This window comes from Drosophila santomea, chromosome 2L (genome assembly GCF_016746245.2).
Source record: "Drosophila santomea strain STO CAGO 1482 chromosome 2L, Prin_Dsan_1.1, whole genome shotgun sequence".
Classification (NCBI taxonomy): Eukaryota; Metazoa; Arthropoda; class Insecta; order Diptera; family Drosophilidae; genus Drosophila; species Drosophila santomea.
Genome location: NC_053016.2, coordinates 13,204,111 through 13,217,734, shown reverse-complemented (window position 1 = coordinate 13,217,734; position 13,624 = coordinate 13,204,111). Strand labels below are relative to the sequence as shown.

At 42.6% G+C, this 13,624-nt stretch overlaps 6 protein-coding genes across 8 annotated transcripts; 2 read left to right on the top strand and 4 right to left on the bottom strand.

The window, feature by feature from the left end:
• Positions 1-70: 70 nt before the first annotated feature.
• LOC120444606 lies at positions 71-1,309 on the bottom strand. The gene has a single exon (XM_039624385.2). The coding sequence runs from the start codon at positions 1,139-1,141 to the stop codon at positions 275-277; it is 867 nt and encodes a 288-aa protein (XP_039480319.1). The 5' UTR covers positions 1,142-1,309; the 3' UTR covers positions 71-274.
• A 342-nt stretch (positions 1,310-1,651) lies between these two features.
• Positions 1,652-3,562, bottom strand: LOC120458706 (protein limb expression 1 homolog). Of its 2 annotated transcripts, none has more exons than XM_039646450.2 (5): positions 3,443-3,562; positions 2,863-3,023; positions 2,631-2,794; positions 2,381-2,571; positions 1,652-2,262 (listed from the first exon to the last, which is right to left on the bottom strand). In XM_039646450.2, exons 2-5 carry the CDS (start codon positions 2,933-2,935, stop codon positions 1,884-1,886), a joined length of 807 nt encoding a protein of 268 aa, XP_039502384.1. In that variant the 5' UTR covers positions 2,936-3,023; positions 3,443-3,562; the 3' UTR covers positions 1,652-1,883. The 2 variants fall into 2 exon arrangements, with proteins under 2 accessions (XP_039502384.1, XP_039502385.1); XM_039646451.2 differs by having other exon boundaries at positions 3,458-3,550.
• A 321-nt stretch (positions 3,563-3,883) lies between these two features.
• LOC120444533 lies at positions 3,884-5,018 on the bottom strand. The gene is made up of 3 exons (XM_039624284.2): positions 4,859-5,018; positions 4,473-4,796; positions 3,884-4,410 (listed from the first exon to the last, which is right to left on the bottom strand). Exons 1-3 carry the CDS (start codon positions 4,896-4,898, stop codon positions 4,175-4,177), a joined length of 600 nt encoding a protein of 199 aa, XP_039480218.1. The 5' UTR covers positions 4,899-5,018; the 3' UTR covers positions 3,884-4,174.
• A 267-nt stretch (positions 5,019-5,285) lies between these two features.
• Positions 5,286-10,048, top strand: LOC120444519 (cullin-associated NEDD8-dissociated protein 1). Its single transcript, XM_039624260.2, has 8 exons — positions 5,286-5,511; positions 5,575-5,958; positions 6,017-6,306; positions 6,522-6,684; positions 6,744-8,102; positions 8,174-9,401; positions 9,461-9,607; positions 9,671-10,048. Exons 1-8 carry the CDS (start codon positions 5,467-5,469, stop codon positions 9,799-9,801), a joined length of 3,747 nt encoding a protein of 1,248 aa, XP_039480194.1. The 5' UTR covers positions 5,286-5,466; the 3' UTR covers positions 9,802-10,048.
• A 220-nt stretch (positions 10,049-10,268) lies between these two features.
• Positions 10,269-11,371, bottom strand: LOC120444525 (ATP-dependent Clp protease proteolytic subunit). Its single transcript, XM_039624272.2, has 3 exons — positions 11,201-11,371; positions 10,722-11,147; positions 10,269-10,655 (listed from the first exon to the last, which is right to left on the bottom strand). Exons 1-3 carry the CDS (start codon positions 11,240-11,242, stop codon positions 10,362-10,364), a joined length of 762 nt encoding a protein of 253 aa, XP_039480206.1. The 5' UTR covers positions 11,243-11,371; the 3' UTR covers positions 10,269-10,361.
• A 473-nt stretch (positions 11,372-11,844) lies between these two features.
• LOC120449841 (procathepsin L) lies at positions 11,845-13,399 on the top strand. 2 transcript variants are annotated; one of them, XM_039632507.2, is made up of 5 exons: positions 11,845-12,023; positions 12,084-12,236; positions 12,315-12,701; positions 12,889-13,046; positions 13,101-13,399. In XM_039632507.2, the coding sequence occupies exons 1-5, from the start codon at positions 11,880-11,882 to the stop codon at positions 13,294-13,296; spliced, it is 1,038 nt and encodes a 345-aa protein (XP_039488441.1). In that variant the 5' UTR covers positions 11,845-11,879; the 3' UTR covers positions 13,297-13,399. The 2 variants fall into 2 exon arrangements, with proteins under 2 accessions (XP_039488441.1, XP_039488435.1); XM_039632501.2 differs by having other exon boundaries at positions 11,847-12,023; positions 12,886-13,046.
• The last annotated feature ends 225 nt before the right edge of the window (positions 13,400-13,624 follow it).

Genomic DNA, 13,624 nt, shown 5'->3' with positions numbered 1-13,624 from the left:
TGTGCATTTTCCATATTTCAAATGGCAGAGGGTGAGCATTTCTGAGATTATAATAAAAGTCGTGTTTAGGTATGCTTAGAAATGCTGTATTTCGCAGGATATACCAATGACTATGTACATATTATACAGTATAAATATTTATATTAGTTAACTGAAGTTACAACGGGCTGAAATTGTGTAATTAAATTCACAAATAACATATATATCGTACACTTGAAACTTACAAATATATTCAGAGAAATCGTATGAATTAATATGGTTGACGATTCGAAAATTATATATACATCATCTCAGCCATAGACGACATCTTTTTGGGTATATGAACAATGGTGTCGAAGTAGCTGGCCAGCTCACCGATGGTAACATCATCGCAGTTCCCGGGACTCGCGGCGTTGTAGCTGGCCTGCTGCGAGCACGTTGCACCCACCAGCGAAACGGCTGACAGAGATCTTGCGGCGGCAGAAACTCCCAAGGTGTCGTTCTTATGGCTGTGTGCGGATCCAGACGGTCCTGGCACTTCTAAAGCACTTCCCGAGTGACGCGCCTTGGACGAACTGCTGTTCCTTGACAAGTGCAAGCTGTTTCCCAGGGTGCTCCTCTTCGATCCCTCGAGCAAGGCGTTGCATTCGCCAATGACGTCGCGAAATGCGCATGTGCAACTCGACTTTAGTTCGTCGGCGATCTGGCCAACAATATCACTGGATTCCTCTTTTGGCTTGCAGGGCACAATCCTACCGCTGCGTACAACCCATTTGCCATGCTCGCAGCCGTACAAGGACTTCAGTATGGGTGGCCGAAATATGTTCTTCTTCGATGTGCCATTGCGCTTTTGATATTGCTTCTGGACGCCGTGGGTGCAGCTCAACGGACTAACAATCTCGAAGGATTCTTCTGGAACAAAGGAGTCCTCTTGCTTGCAGTCCTGCAGACAACTCTCGGATTTTCGGCGAGGTCTGCATTTCCAGCGATGTTGTGATCGTGGTTTGGCGCCATCAGTTGTGGGGCCTTCGCAAATGGCCTCAGCTGGATCGAATCCATTATCTGCATCGTAAAATGGATTTCGTTTCACGCATTTGACGAGACGATGAGTCTGTGTTATTTTTAATTTGTCCAGATCAGCTGGTAGCTCTTCGGAGGCCATTGTGCTGCTGGGTCCCTGTACTTTTAGTTCCGTGTGCCCTGTGCTAACGTGTCTGATGTTTGCTCAGTGTTATTGAAGGCAATTGGGCAGCTTGAGGAAACTTTTTTCTTCGTTTTTCTTATTTCTATTGTATGTATGTGTTACATTCACAGAAAAACAGATAAGGTAGCGACGCAAGTGACTCTAAGTTCCAGGGATGGACAGCACCCGTAATTGTGCAAGTGTGTGAGAATGCAGTGCGTTGGAACGATGGAATGGGAAATGTGTAATATGGTCCTACCATTCCTCGAGAATTATAATTCATTTTGTTCCTACATTTAAATAAATAACTTTCTTAAGTAAGCTCAAAGAACACCAGAAATATTATTCATAAAATGTAAAAATTAACATTGTAGCTCACCTAATTCCACTGCCTTAATTACACACTACATTTAAACTTCTTTAGTATATAAATATTCATGAAATACAAATATTTAAGTTAAAATATTATATTTATTTTAATGGATTTAGTCTTATTTTTGTAGCAGCTGTTTTAAAAATCACATTTTCAAAGATTTTTAAATTAATTTTCATAATTTGGAAGTGCTCGTGCGAAGTGTAATAATTTCCGCTTGTTTTTCATCATGGAGATCATATGGTATGCCAATTAAATAAATATTGATCGTCGTTAAAAGGTGAAATTATACGATTTGTCTAAAAAAGGGTTAATTTCGATCGCTTATTAATTTTTTGTTTGTTTTGATTAATCATCAATGGAAGCCGAGTTAAGGGCACTGCCGCCCAACTGATTATGGGCTATCATAAGTATATCCTTTTTCTCTTTTGGAAAGCGCAATTCACGCCCAGCCATGCGAAAAGTCTCCAGCTCCCTCTCGGCGAGCACTAACTCCCTGCGAATAACGCCGGGATTGTCGTGCTCCCTGGCAATCCAGTCCAATGCCATCTGCGACCGCATCTCGTCGTCCAGGCTCCGGTTCGAGTAGTGGGCCACCACTTCCTGCCTGGAGCAGTGGCGTTCGCGCATTGCCTTCAACGATCCATTCCAGTGGAGCAGTTGAAAGACGGTCATGAGCTCTTGGAACTCCAACATGGTTCTTCCCTTGTTCGCCTCCAGCATGAATCTAAACCCAATACAATTGTATTATTTCATAACAATTAATAAGAAAATATATGCCCACGTTTGAAGGATAGTTTTTTAATGGCAATGGGTAGCATAGTATATATGGTGTTATGCCTTACCTGAATGCTCCGATGCCCGACTCTGTGCCTTCGTTGACTTGCGATGTGCCCTTGAAGGAAGTTCGAGCATCTTGAACAGCTTTCTGAATGAACTCGTCGCTAATTCGACGCGAAGGATGCTCATTAAAGACGGAATTCATCAGGGCAATCTTGGCCGAACTGCGACGAGCCTCTGCCTTGGTTGGACAGTTCTAAAATGTAGAAAACGTGTTACAAAACTGCGTTAACCATTTGCAAATAGGGTAATTACTTGAAAACTTCCAAAGCAGCTTCCTCCAGGAAGTGTTACGAAACAAATGTATGGCTGGCTATTAGATGGAATCGATTCGTAAATCACAAGAGCTCCATTTTTCAATTCAGCTCCACGGGACTGCTTCATTTGCCAAAACTCTTGAAGGGCTTCAACGACATTTACTGAAAGAAATACGTTTTATACGACTGGTTTATGCCTACATATAAATTTAAAAACAAATCAATCTCACCTCTATAATCTCTATCTTCGTAAAATCCAGTTACGGTTGGTAAAACCCAAAAAGGTTCTTCGGGGTAGACCATTTTTAAGATTATTCAATTTTATGTTGAACAAAGAATGGTTTCGGCTTTCGTTTTCAGCACAAATAAAACCGCATATCATTCAGAGTGGCTGCAGAAATGAACATCTAATTAATTTATTGGCCAGAAATAATTAGTACGGTTGTTAATGCCACTTTTCGTTCACTTGTCGGTAATTAAAGGCGATCTTGATTTCATCAGACAGGAAATATTATACATTAACAGCGTATGTTTACATACATACAAGAGATGTATTGTTGCACTGGTGACACTGCCACGTCTTTAAACATATGTACATCGCAACAGCCCTCGGTAATTACAAGTTTGTCGCCTAAGTCTTTCGATTTGGTGTGTTCGGACAGTTTGTTAAGTGCATATGTATTTTGTACCCTTTGCCGTATTAGGTCATAGTTTTAACACAAACACAATTATTAGTGTACAATTGCACATATTAAGTAAATCTTTTCATTTTCGTTTACACAAGTGTATGATCATTCATTAGATGTATACCTCTATTGTATTTACATTTTGTTTTATACATTCATATTGTTAATTTTCACTTTTATTGTATCTAGGAGAACGGACCACTAAGGTCACCAGCGAGACGAGAAACCTTTCTGCAGCAATGTAAAAAAACTGGATACATTACTGTGCTGCAGTGTTGCCAACTATTGGCCACCAGAAAAAAGCCAGATCTCATTTAGCGGAAAAAAGGCTAAAAGATCGAAACAAAAGCTAGCTAGCGGGATACATCTATTGTATTGAATCTTTTAACTGAAATTACTTTGATAGAATACTTACACTAAATAACACAATTAATATAAAGCAATAAAGGTAATGCAGCCTCAAAAATGTTGACATATACGAGACTAAAGGCTGACAGCCATAAGATCCATAAACATGATCCAAATACCCACACATCATATAATCCTCCAAAAAAACAGGCCAGTATTAATTGCTACAGTTATTTTAATTCAGAATTAGGAACAATGGTTGCTTTTACTTACTTAATAAATTACTGAATCAATTGAAGCGTACAATATGAAATTTTAGTTGTATTTGGCGAAGTTAGACTTAAATAACATATATTTTTTCACAAATATGATTATAAAATGAGACAACGAACTTGAACAGCTAATGATTGTCTTAGCCTACCATTATTATATATATTTTAGTATTACATAGGTACCTAGTTTAGGATTGTTCAACCACAATATAAGCAACGAACTTGTAAACAACCATTTAAAATAGAATATCAATACCTTCCAAATTGGGCATTGGGGGAAATATATTTAATACGTATTCAGGCTCTGAAGGCTCCAAGTTTTCTGTGTTATATATGTATGGCAGGTCGATAAAATCTAGGGGCTGAAGGCTCTTATTTTCCAAATGGTTTTCCAATGTGCGAAAATCAAGATAAAGTTGATCCAATAGCCGTTCATAGCCCGGTTGATTTTCGGACCAGGTCTCTGTGACCGCTGCAATGTTACAGAAATAAAGTACAATTTACAAAGGAAATAATTTAATATTTAGTACTTACGCTTGCTGCAGTTCTTCAAACATTTCTCGTTTGGAAAGTCGGTATAGTTAAACAAATTTACGACTCTGGGTTCGCAATTTAAGACGTAGGCTCCCAAAAAGCAGGTATTTGTCTTAAACCTTACTTCCTCTCGATCCTTGTTGACCACATTTAGCTTGGGGGGCTTTCGCAGCGAAAGCTTGGCGATACTGCTTTCGAGTCTAAGGGAAGTGCCTTTGAATGGGGTTATTCCAGGAGTTTGGTGCATCACATTGTCAAGTTTGCCAAGTGGTTTCTTCAATACTGAATTGGTAGGGACTCCATTTTTCATGGGATTCGGCGGCACTGTAATATTAACTGGCTATGAAATCACAATACCAAAGGGAATTGAAGTCAATTCAACTTACAATTAATGCCGGTGTTTTCCTTGTTCAATATCTGATCCATTATGTTAGCTTTTATTTATGTTAAGTATGTATTTTGATTAAATTTCAGCAGTGAGCTTCGATTTCGTTTAAAATAATTCCTGAAAACGAGCGGCACATTCCTAGAGATGGGAGACTCCCAGCGCCTTTTTACTGATTTATCGTTCATCAGAAACAATGGTAATGGGACGAAATGTTATACTAGTTTTTAAATTGGGTATTATTATTTATTTTAATTATAATTTAATATGTTAATAATACAAAAACCAAACTACACTAACGTGTAGGTAATATAGGTTACCAAAATATTTCACCATTTGATTTTATACCGCCAAATTTGACTAAAACCCTTATCGGCATCCAAAAGCGTTAGGGATAATTATATGTCGTTTGCGTTTTTTCAAACTGGGCCCACTTAAGCAGCCTTTATAACAAAATTGAGTGAACATAAAACTTGGAGATACAATACCGGAAAAATTTCAGTAGATTTTCAAGTTTTTGAACGCCAAAAATAGGGCAACCCGAAACAAATATACAATATTTCACTTATCACTTAATTGCAACCGATCGAACGTTTCAAAGGCTTCGCTATGGCGTCACATCAGTACCACCAAATTGCCAATTTGCTGGAAAAAGTATGTATAGAATTTCATTTTAGCAACATATCGAAATTCTAATGGAGCTCTCATCTGCTGCAGATGACGTCGACGGACAAGGACTTCCGTTTCATGGCGACAAACGATCTGATGACGGAGCTACAAAAGGATAGCATTATCCTGGATGACGAGTCAGAGAAAAAGGTGGTGCGAATGGTGCTTAAACTGCTGGAGGACAAAAACGGCGAGGTCCAGAACTTGGCAGTCAAGTGCCTGGGCCCCTTGGTCAACAAGGTGAAGGAGATCCAAGTGGAGACAATCGTGGACTCGCTGTGCGCCAACATGATGTCCAACACGGAGCAGCTGCGCGACATATCGAGTATTGGCCTAAAGACAGTGATTGCCGAGCTGCCGCAGTCCTCAAATTCCCTGGCCCCAAATGTGTGCCAACGGATTACCGGCAAACTGAGCACAGCTATTGAAAAGGTGAGTAACTCTGCTGTTCGCTAGGCTCTGAAATGTTTAATCGACTGTTCGTTATCAGGAGGACGTCTCTGTGAAACTGGAATCGCTAGACATACTGGCCGATTTGCTATCCCGCTTCGGGGAGTTCCTCGTTCCCTTCCACAGCACCATACTGAAAGCTCTGATGCCCCAGTTGGCCTCCTCGCGCCAAGCTGTCCGCAAGCGAACCATTGTGGCCCTGTCGTTCCTGCTGATCCAGGCCAACAGCAACGCCTACAACGGTGTCATCGATCACTTGCTCGATGGCCTAGAGAACCCATCAAATCCAGCTGCCATTCGAACTTACATTCAGTGCCTGGCTTCGATATGGTAAGTTCCGATTGACAGTGGTGTAGGATTGCTCTTAAGAAAATAAACCAGATATGGTATGGCTTAGCTTATTTTCGTTTGCTCCCCTTTTGCTTACTCATGCATTTGTATTTTTGCTTGTTTAAATACCAAAATTCTTATATATTAAGTATATATTTGTTATATTTTATATTATATGAACTTTAGATATAATTTTGTTGTTTATTACTCTTCAGTCGGCAGGCTGGCCATCGACTTTGCAACCACATTGATCGCTCCATGCTCCTGCTGAGTCAGTACAGTCAGCGGGACGACGATGAGCTGCGCGAGTTTTGTCTGCAGGCCTGCGAAGCTTTCGTTATGCGCTGCCCAGATGCCATAAACCCGCATATTCCCATGGTAAGTATACACGAGTTTTGAGCTATGTCTTACATTAATTAAACGATTGTTTTTGTTAGATCCTGGAGCTTTGCCTCAACTATATCACGTACGATCCAAACTACAACTACGAGACGGATGATGGCGATACTGGCAACGCCATGGACACGGAGGATGATGAGTACGTTGACAGTGAGGAATACAGTGACGACGACGACATGAGCTGGAAAGTTCGTCGCGCTGCAGCCAAGTGTCTGGAGGTATTGATATCCACGCGCCAGGAACTCATCGAGGACTTCTATCGCAGCCTGAGTCCGGCTTTGATTGCGCGTTTCAAGGAGCGCGAGGAGAATGTTAAGTCCGACATATTTCACGCTTATGTGGCCCTGCTTAAGAACACACGCTCCACCGACGATGTGGCCAACGACCACGACTCTATGGAACAAGTTTCGGGTCCGACCTCGCTGTTAATTGAGCAGCTGCCGCTCATTGTAAAAGCCATACAGCCGTTAATGAGGGAAAAATCGATGAAAACGCGTCAAGACTGCTTCCTCTTGCTGCGTGAGCTTTTGAATTCGCTGCCAGGCGCCCTGGGTCCCTACTTGGAGAGCATTGTGCCGGGCATAAGCTATTCGCTGAATGACAAGAGTTCGACCAGCAACATGAAGATCGAGTCTCTCGGATTCCTCTACTCGCTGCTCCAAGGACATCCGCCGCATGTCTTTCATCCACATATTCCCTCCCTGGTGCCCCTTGTGGTGACTTCGGTCTTTGATCCGTTCTATAAGATTGCCACAGAGGCGCTCTTGGTGTTGCAGCAGTTGGTGAAAGTGATTCGTCCGCTGGAACCGAATGCGGCCAAGTCCGAGTTTGATGCCCCTTCGTTTGTGGGCCAGGTTTACTCATGCACCTTGCAGAAACTGAAAGTCACGGATGTCGACCAGGAGGTGAAGGAGCGAGCCATAGCCTGCATGGGACAGATTATCGCCAACATGGGCGACATGCTGCAGAACGAGCTGGCGGTTTGCCTGCCAATCTTCATGGAGCGCCTGAAGAACGAAGTAACCAGGCTAAGCAGCGTGAAGGCTTTGACCCTGATCGCAGCTTCGTCCCTGCGCATTGATCTGACTCCCATCCTGCACGACGTGTTGCCTGCATTGGGCACATTCCTTCGAAAGAACCACCGCGCCCTGAAGCTGCACTCCCTCGATCTGATTAACAAGATCGTCATCAACTATTCGAGCAACTTTGAGGCAAACCTGCTGCAGACAGCCATAGTTGAGATTCCACCGCTCATATCGGACTCGGATTTGCACGTTGCCCAGTACTCTCTGACGCTTTTGAGCACCGTAGCTCGCAGGCAGCCCCAAGCTCTAGTCGGCATACATGAGCAGTTCTTGCGCTCTGTACTTATCCTCGTTCGATCACCTTTGCTGCAGGTAGGCTAAAATAACATTATTGATAGTAGATGGACAATAAGCACAACTAATAACTGATTTCATTGTTGCAGGGCTCTGCATTGAATTGCACTTTGGAGCTGTTCCAGGCCCTGGTGCAAACACAGCTGACTGGCCTGGATTACCATTCGCTCGTCTCGAAGCTAATGGCACCAGTTTTGGCTGGCAACGGCGATGCCAACTCCAGAGCCACTGCCGGCACTCCCAGTGAGGTGGTGCAGCTGCACAAGCAGGCCTATCACTCATCGGCGAAGTGCATCGCTGCCTTAACACAGCAGTGTCCCCAGGTGGCGACCCCATTGGCCACAAAGCTGATAACGGATCTGCAGAAGCGTAACGATACGGAAATTATATTCTGTTTGCTCACCATCGGAGAGATTGGCCGGCACTTTGATCTGAGTTCCATACAGGTGCTGCCCCAGACAATTATTGAATGCTTTGGGGCCACCTCGGAGGATGTAAAGGCTGCAGCCTCGCATGCTCTCGGCGCAGTGTCCGTGGGTAGCCTGCAGACATACCTACCTCTGATTCTGCACGAGATTGAGGTGCAGCCGAAGAGACAGTATTTGCTGCTACATTCGCTTAAGGAGGTCATTTCATCGCTGTCGGTGTCGCCCAGCGGACTCGCTCAGCTTTTGCCTTCGGTGCCATCCATTTGGGCCCAGCTCTTCAAGCACTGCGAGTGCTCGGAGGAAGGATCGCGCAACGTGGTGGCTGAGTGCCTAGGCAAACTGGTGCTGGTCAATCCCGACGAACTGCTGCCGCAACTTCAGCAGGCATTGCGTTCCGAAAGCCCCACCATGCGCACCGTGGTTGTCTCCTCCGTAAAGTTCACCATCTCCGATCAGCCGCAGCCCATTGATGCCCTGCTCAAGCAGAACATTGGCGAGTTTCTGTTCGCTCTGCGAGATCCGGAGCCGCAGGTGCGACGCGTCGCGCTAGTAGCCTTCAACTCTGCGGTGCACAACAAGCCCAGCTTGGTGCGCGACTTGTTGCCCACCCTCTTGCCTTGGCTGTACTCGGAGACAAAGGTGAAGAGCGAACTCATTAGAGAAGTGGAAATGGGTCCCTTCAAGCACACCGTCGACGACGGTCTCGACATTCGCAAAGCGGCATTTGAATGCATGTACACACTTCTCGAGCAGGGCTTGGATCGTGTGGATGTCATGCAGTTCCTGGACCATGTCCAGGCTGGTCTGTGCGACCACTACGACATCAAGATGCTGACGTACCTGATGACGGCACGTCTGGCCATCTTGTGCCCGGATAAGGTCCTGCTAAGTGAGTAGTACCTCAGCATGTCACTTCAAATCTCTTCTTACCCTGCCTCAATATTCCAGGGCTCGATCAATTTATACAGCAACTACGTGATACGTGCACCCACAAGGTGAAGGCCAACTCTGTGAAACAGGAATACGAAAAGCAGGATGAACTGAAGCGTTCTGCCCTTCGTGCAGTGTCGGCCCTTTCGCAAATACCCAAAGCAAGTGAGTATACAACGTTCAAACATTGTATCTTACGATACACTAATTGAAATTCCTGTCCAACAGACAAAAATCAGCAGTTAGTGGATTTCCTCAAGTCGATCAAAGAAACACCAGAATTAAACAAGATCTTCGAGTACATACAGAAGGATTCCATCACCGGTAGCTCAGATATTATAGTAATGGATCAAAGTTAAAAGGGAAACTTGGTTTCTAATTCCTTTACTTAATTAAGAATATGCGTTTGCGCACAAACAAGTATCTCTTTTTCTGATATAGCTTTTAGATTTTCTAATAAGAAATAAATGCAGATCGACTTGAAAGAGTTAATTATAAAACCATGCATAAAGCTCCCGAAACTACCGACAACCAACACAAACAAATGCCGTACTGAATACTGTATTTATGTAATTTTACTAAAAGTTTAATGATTTGTTTACCATATTAACGAGGGTTTATTTTTCAAGGGAGAGAATGATTGATACAAAATTCAGTGGTGGAAATTATAGAATCCATGTGCTCTCGCTAAAAGAGACTAGCTCTTTCATCAGATAACGATAATTCCAGATCATCCTATCTCCACTAAGAGCAACTGTTATGTAAGGGCTTTTAAACATTAATGATGCAATAGTGACAATGCAGAATCATGAGAAAGTCGACTTGGTATAATTGGAAAGTGTATATTCTGTAGAAAACTGAATTGTTCAATATGTTTCAAACTTAGAATTGAATTTTGATCTATGGACAAGCGAGCAATTTAGGCTGTCTGTTTGCCTCTCTTCTTCTCGCACTCCTCAGGCACGGCTTTGCCGGAGGTAACGCCGCCGTCCGTCGCCGGTCCAGTTTCGGACACAGTCTCTGGAGGATGTTCGAGCACATGGTCGATGATGCCCAGCACCTTGGCCTCTTCGGGGGTCATAAAGTGGTCGCGCTCCATGCGTCCGCACATCTCTTCATACGTGTTCTTGGCGTGCTTCACGTAGATGTTGGTCAGCTGACGCTTTATTTTGATAATTTCCTCGGCATGTATTAGGATGTCCGTGGCTTGCCCCTGGGCGAGATTATAATATAGAATATATATCAATGCGGATCGATTATAACACTGGAATGTACATACTTGTGCGCCACCAGAGGGCTGGTGTATCATGATCCGCGCATTGGGTAGAGAGTACCGCATCCCAGGCGCACCGGCCGCGAGCAGGAGGGATCCCATCGAGCAGGCCTGACCAACGCACCAAGTTGCTATTGGTGGCTTGACGTACTGCATCGTATCGTAGATCGCCAAGCCCGCTGTCACAACACCGCCGGGTGAATTGATGTACAGATGGATCGGTTTGTTGACGTTCTCCGATTGCAGGAACAGCAGTTGAGCCACCACGGTGGAACTGATGTCGTCGGTTATGTTGCCCATCAGACAAATTATCCGCTCCTTCAACAAACGGGAGAATATATCGTAGGCCCGCTCACCGCGGCCAGTTTGCTCGACCACCATAGGAATCAGGTTGATATTGCGAACCGAATTCGCCCGGCTGCCACATCGCACCTGCAATACGGTGGATTACTATCGGCATAACTATGTGGCATGGACACACTTACTGAGTTAACTTGTAAGAAGCGACTAACAGCGGTTTTCAGCATGATCCTGGTTTTGTTTTGACGCAAATCAACCGGATTCGCAATGTTATGCAAAACAGCTGTTCTTGGGCCTAAGAATACACACTTTAAATCATTTCTGAAACAAATGAAAAGGAACACTGATTTCCGACTGGCATATATGACAAAGGGTATGTGAAGTTACGTTTGGGGTACTCTCATGTTTTCTTCGATCTTTATTTTTCTACTAAAATACTGAGAAAATCTTGCAAGATTTGTTCTCTACGGAGTAAGTCATAATGCACTTCTCAGGGAACGCCTGGAATTTTAAGATGTTGTGAAACAATGACTGATGTGTGATTGAAATTAATACTTAATTCTGGAGTTATTATGGTTTTTTAAATATATATTAGTATTCATGTCCATGTCAAGCCATGCACATATACTTAATCAAAGCTGATAATTATTTTTTTTTAAATTATTTTTTAATATTTTGGTAATTTAGCGACAATTAATATTCTTTTCTGACACATTTTCATTTTGTGTTGTTTTGACTTCTTTTGATTCGGCTTAATTCTCACAAATTTTAATTAATAGGTGCTCACATCTTCGATCAGACTTTTCGTTGCTTCTTAGGAAATCATAAATATGCTTAGTTGCGGTTTTATAATATTGACAGTAGATGAACGAAGCGGAGTCGAAAGCAATGTGGAAATTAATATTCTTTAGCTGTTTATGTGGCCTTAATAATCAAATTGTAACTTCCAATTTGAACGAGGGCAATTCTTCTTCTGTAGATTGTAAGAGCGAATTTGAAAAGTTTAAGGTTAGTTTAAAAAAATATAAATTAAACCCATAAAAAGCTAATAAATGCATTCACTTTTAGAATAATAATAATCGCAAATATCTACGCACCTATGATGAAATTCGAAGTTACAAGGCGTTTGAGGAAAACTACAAAGTTATTGAGGAACACAACCAAAACTTTGAGGATGGTCAAACGAGCTTCAGATTGAAACCCAATATTTTCGCTGATATGGTACGTATTTCTCAAAATATTCACCTGTGAATATTCACCTGAAAACAATAATAATATATAATTATCTTTAAAAACCAGAGCACTGATGGTTACCTTAAGGGATATTTGCGACTATTGAAGAGCAATATCGAAGACAGCGCGGATAATATGGCCGAAATAGTGGGTTCTCCCCTGATGAGTAATGTACCCGAAAGTTTGGATTGGCGCAGTAAAGGATTCATCACACCCCCGTATAACCAACTATCCTGCGGTTCCTGCTACGCTTTTTCCATCGCCGAGAGCATCGTAGGACAGGTTTTCAAGCGAACCGGGAAGATACTGAGCCTGAGTAAGCAACAAATTGTGGACTGCAGTGTGTCCCATGGAAACCAAGGATGCGTCGGCGGCTCCCTGCGAAATACTCTGAGCTATTTGCAGAGCACGGGTGGCATAATGAGGGAGGAGGATTATCCGTATGCGGCAAGGGTAATTAGAACACCATACAATTTAAATGATAGTTACTTTTTATATATAAGAGTGTCAGTTACACCGAAAGCTTATGTCTTTAAAAAAGGGCGGTAGAATGACTAAAACTTTAGTGTTATGTTATTATCATATTAAACTGTCTGGCGAAAGCTTTCTACTCCTAGCTAATGCTGATGTTTTTCAGAAGGGCAAATGCCAGTTTGTTCCCGACCTATCCGTAGTTAATGTAACATCTTGGGCCATTCTTCCCGTGCGCGATGAGCAGGCCATTCAGGCGGCAGTTGCCCACATCGGACCAGTTGCCATATCCATAAATGCCTCCCCGAAGACATTTCAACTGTACAGGTAATCACAGAAAATTATTATATATTTTAATTTTCAATTCACGTGTTTATTCAGTGACGGCATCTACGATGACCCCCTGTGCTCGTCAGCTTCAGTTAATCATGCCATGGTGGTTATTGGGTTTGGAAAGGATTATTGGATATTGAAGAACTGGTGGGGACAAAATTGGGGCGAAAATGGTTACATCCGAATTCGCAAGGGAGTCAATATGTGCGGAATGGCCAATTATGCAGCTTATGCAATAGTTTAATCTGTTGCTTATACATATAGATAAAGAAATAATCAACAAATTCATGTAACAAGTTGACTTTCAGGTCTATAAGCTAATGGAAAAATAAATGATTTTCAAATAATATGGAATGAATTTTTGATTCTAGGTGCAATTAACTTATCTCTATCTGAATACGTTTGAAATACGTCTGAATACGTTTGAAAAGTTGATAAATGAAATGAGTTTACACTGCGCAACACAATTCAGTTTGATAAATGAAGATGGCTCGTGTTCGTTCTATAAAAACTGGGGCATTATCTGAGTGTCTTTTGATTGGGTTCTTGTACAATAAGCCCGGCAATGAGTT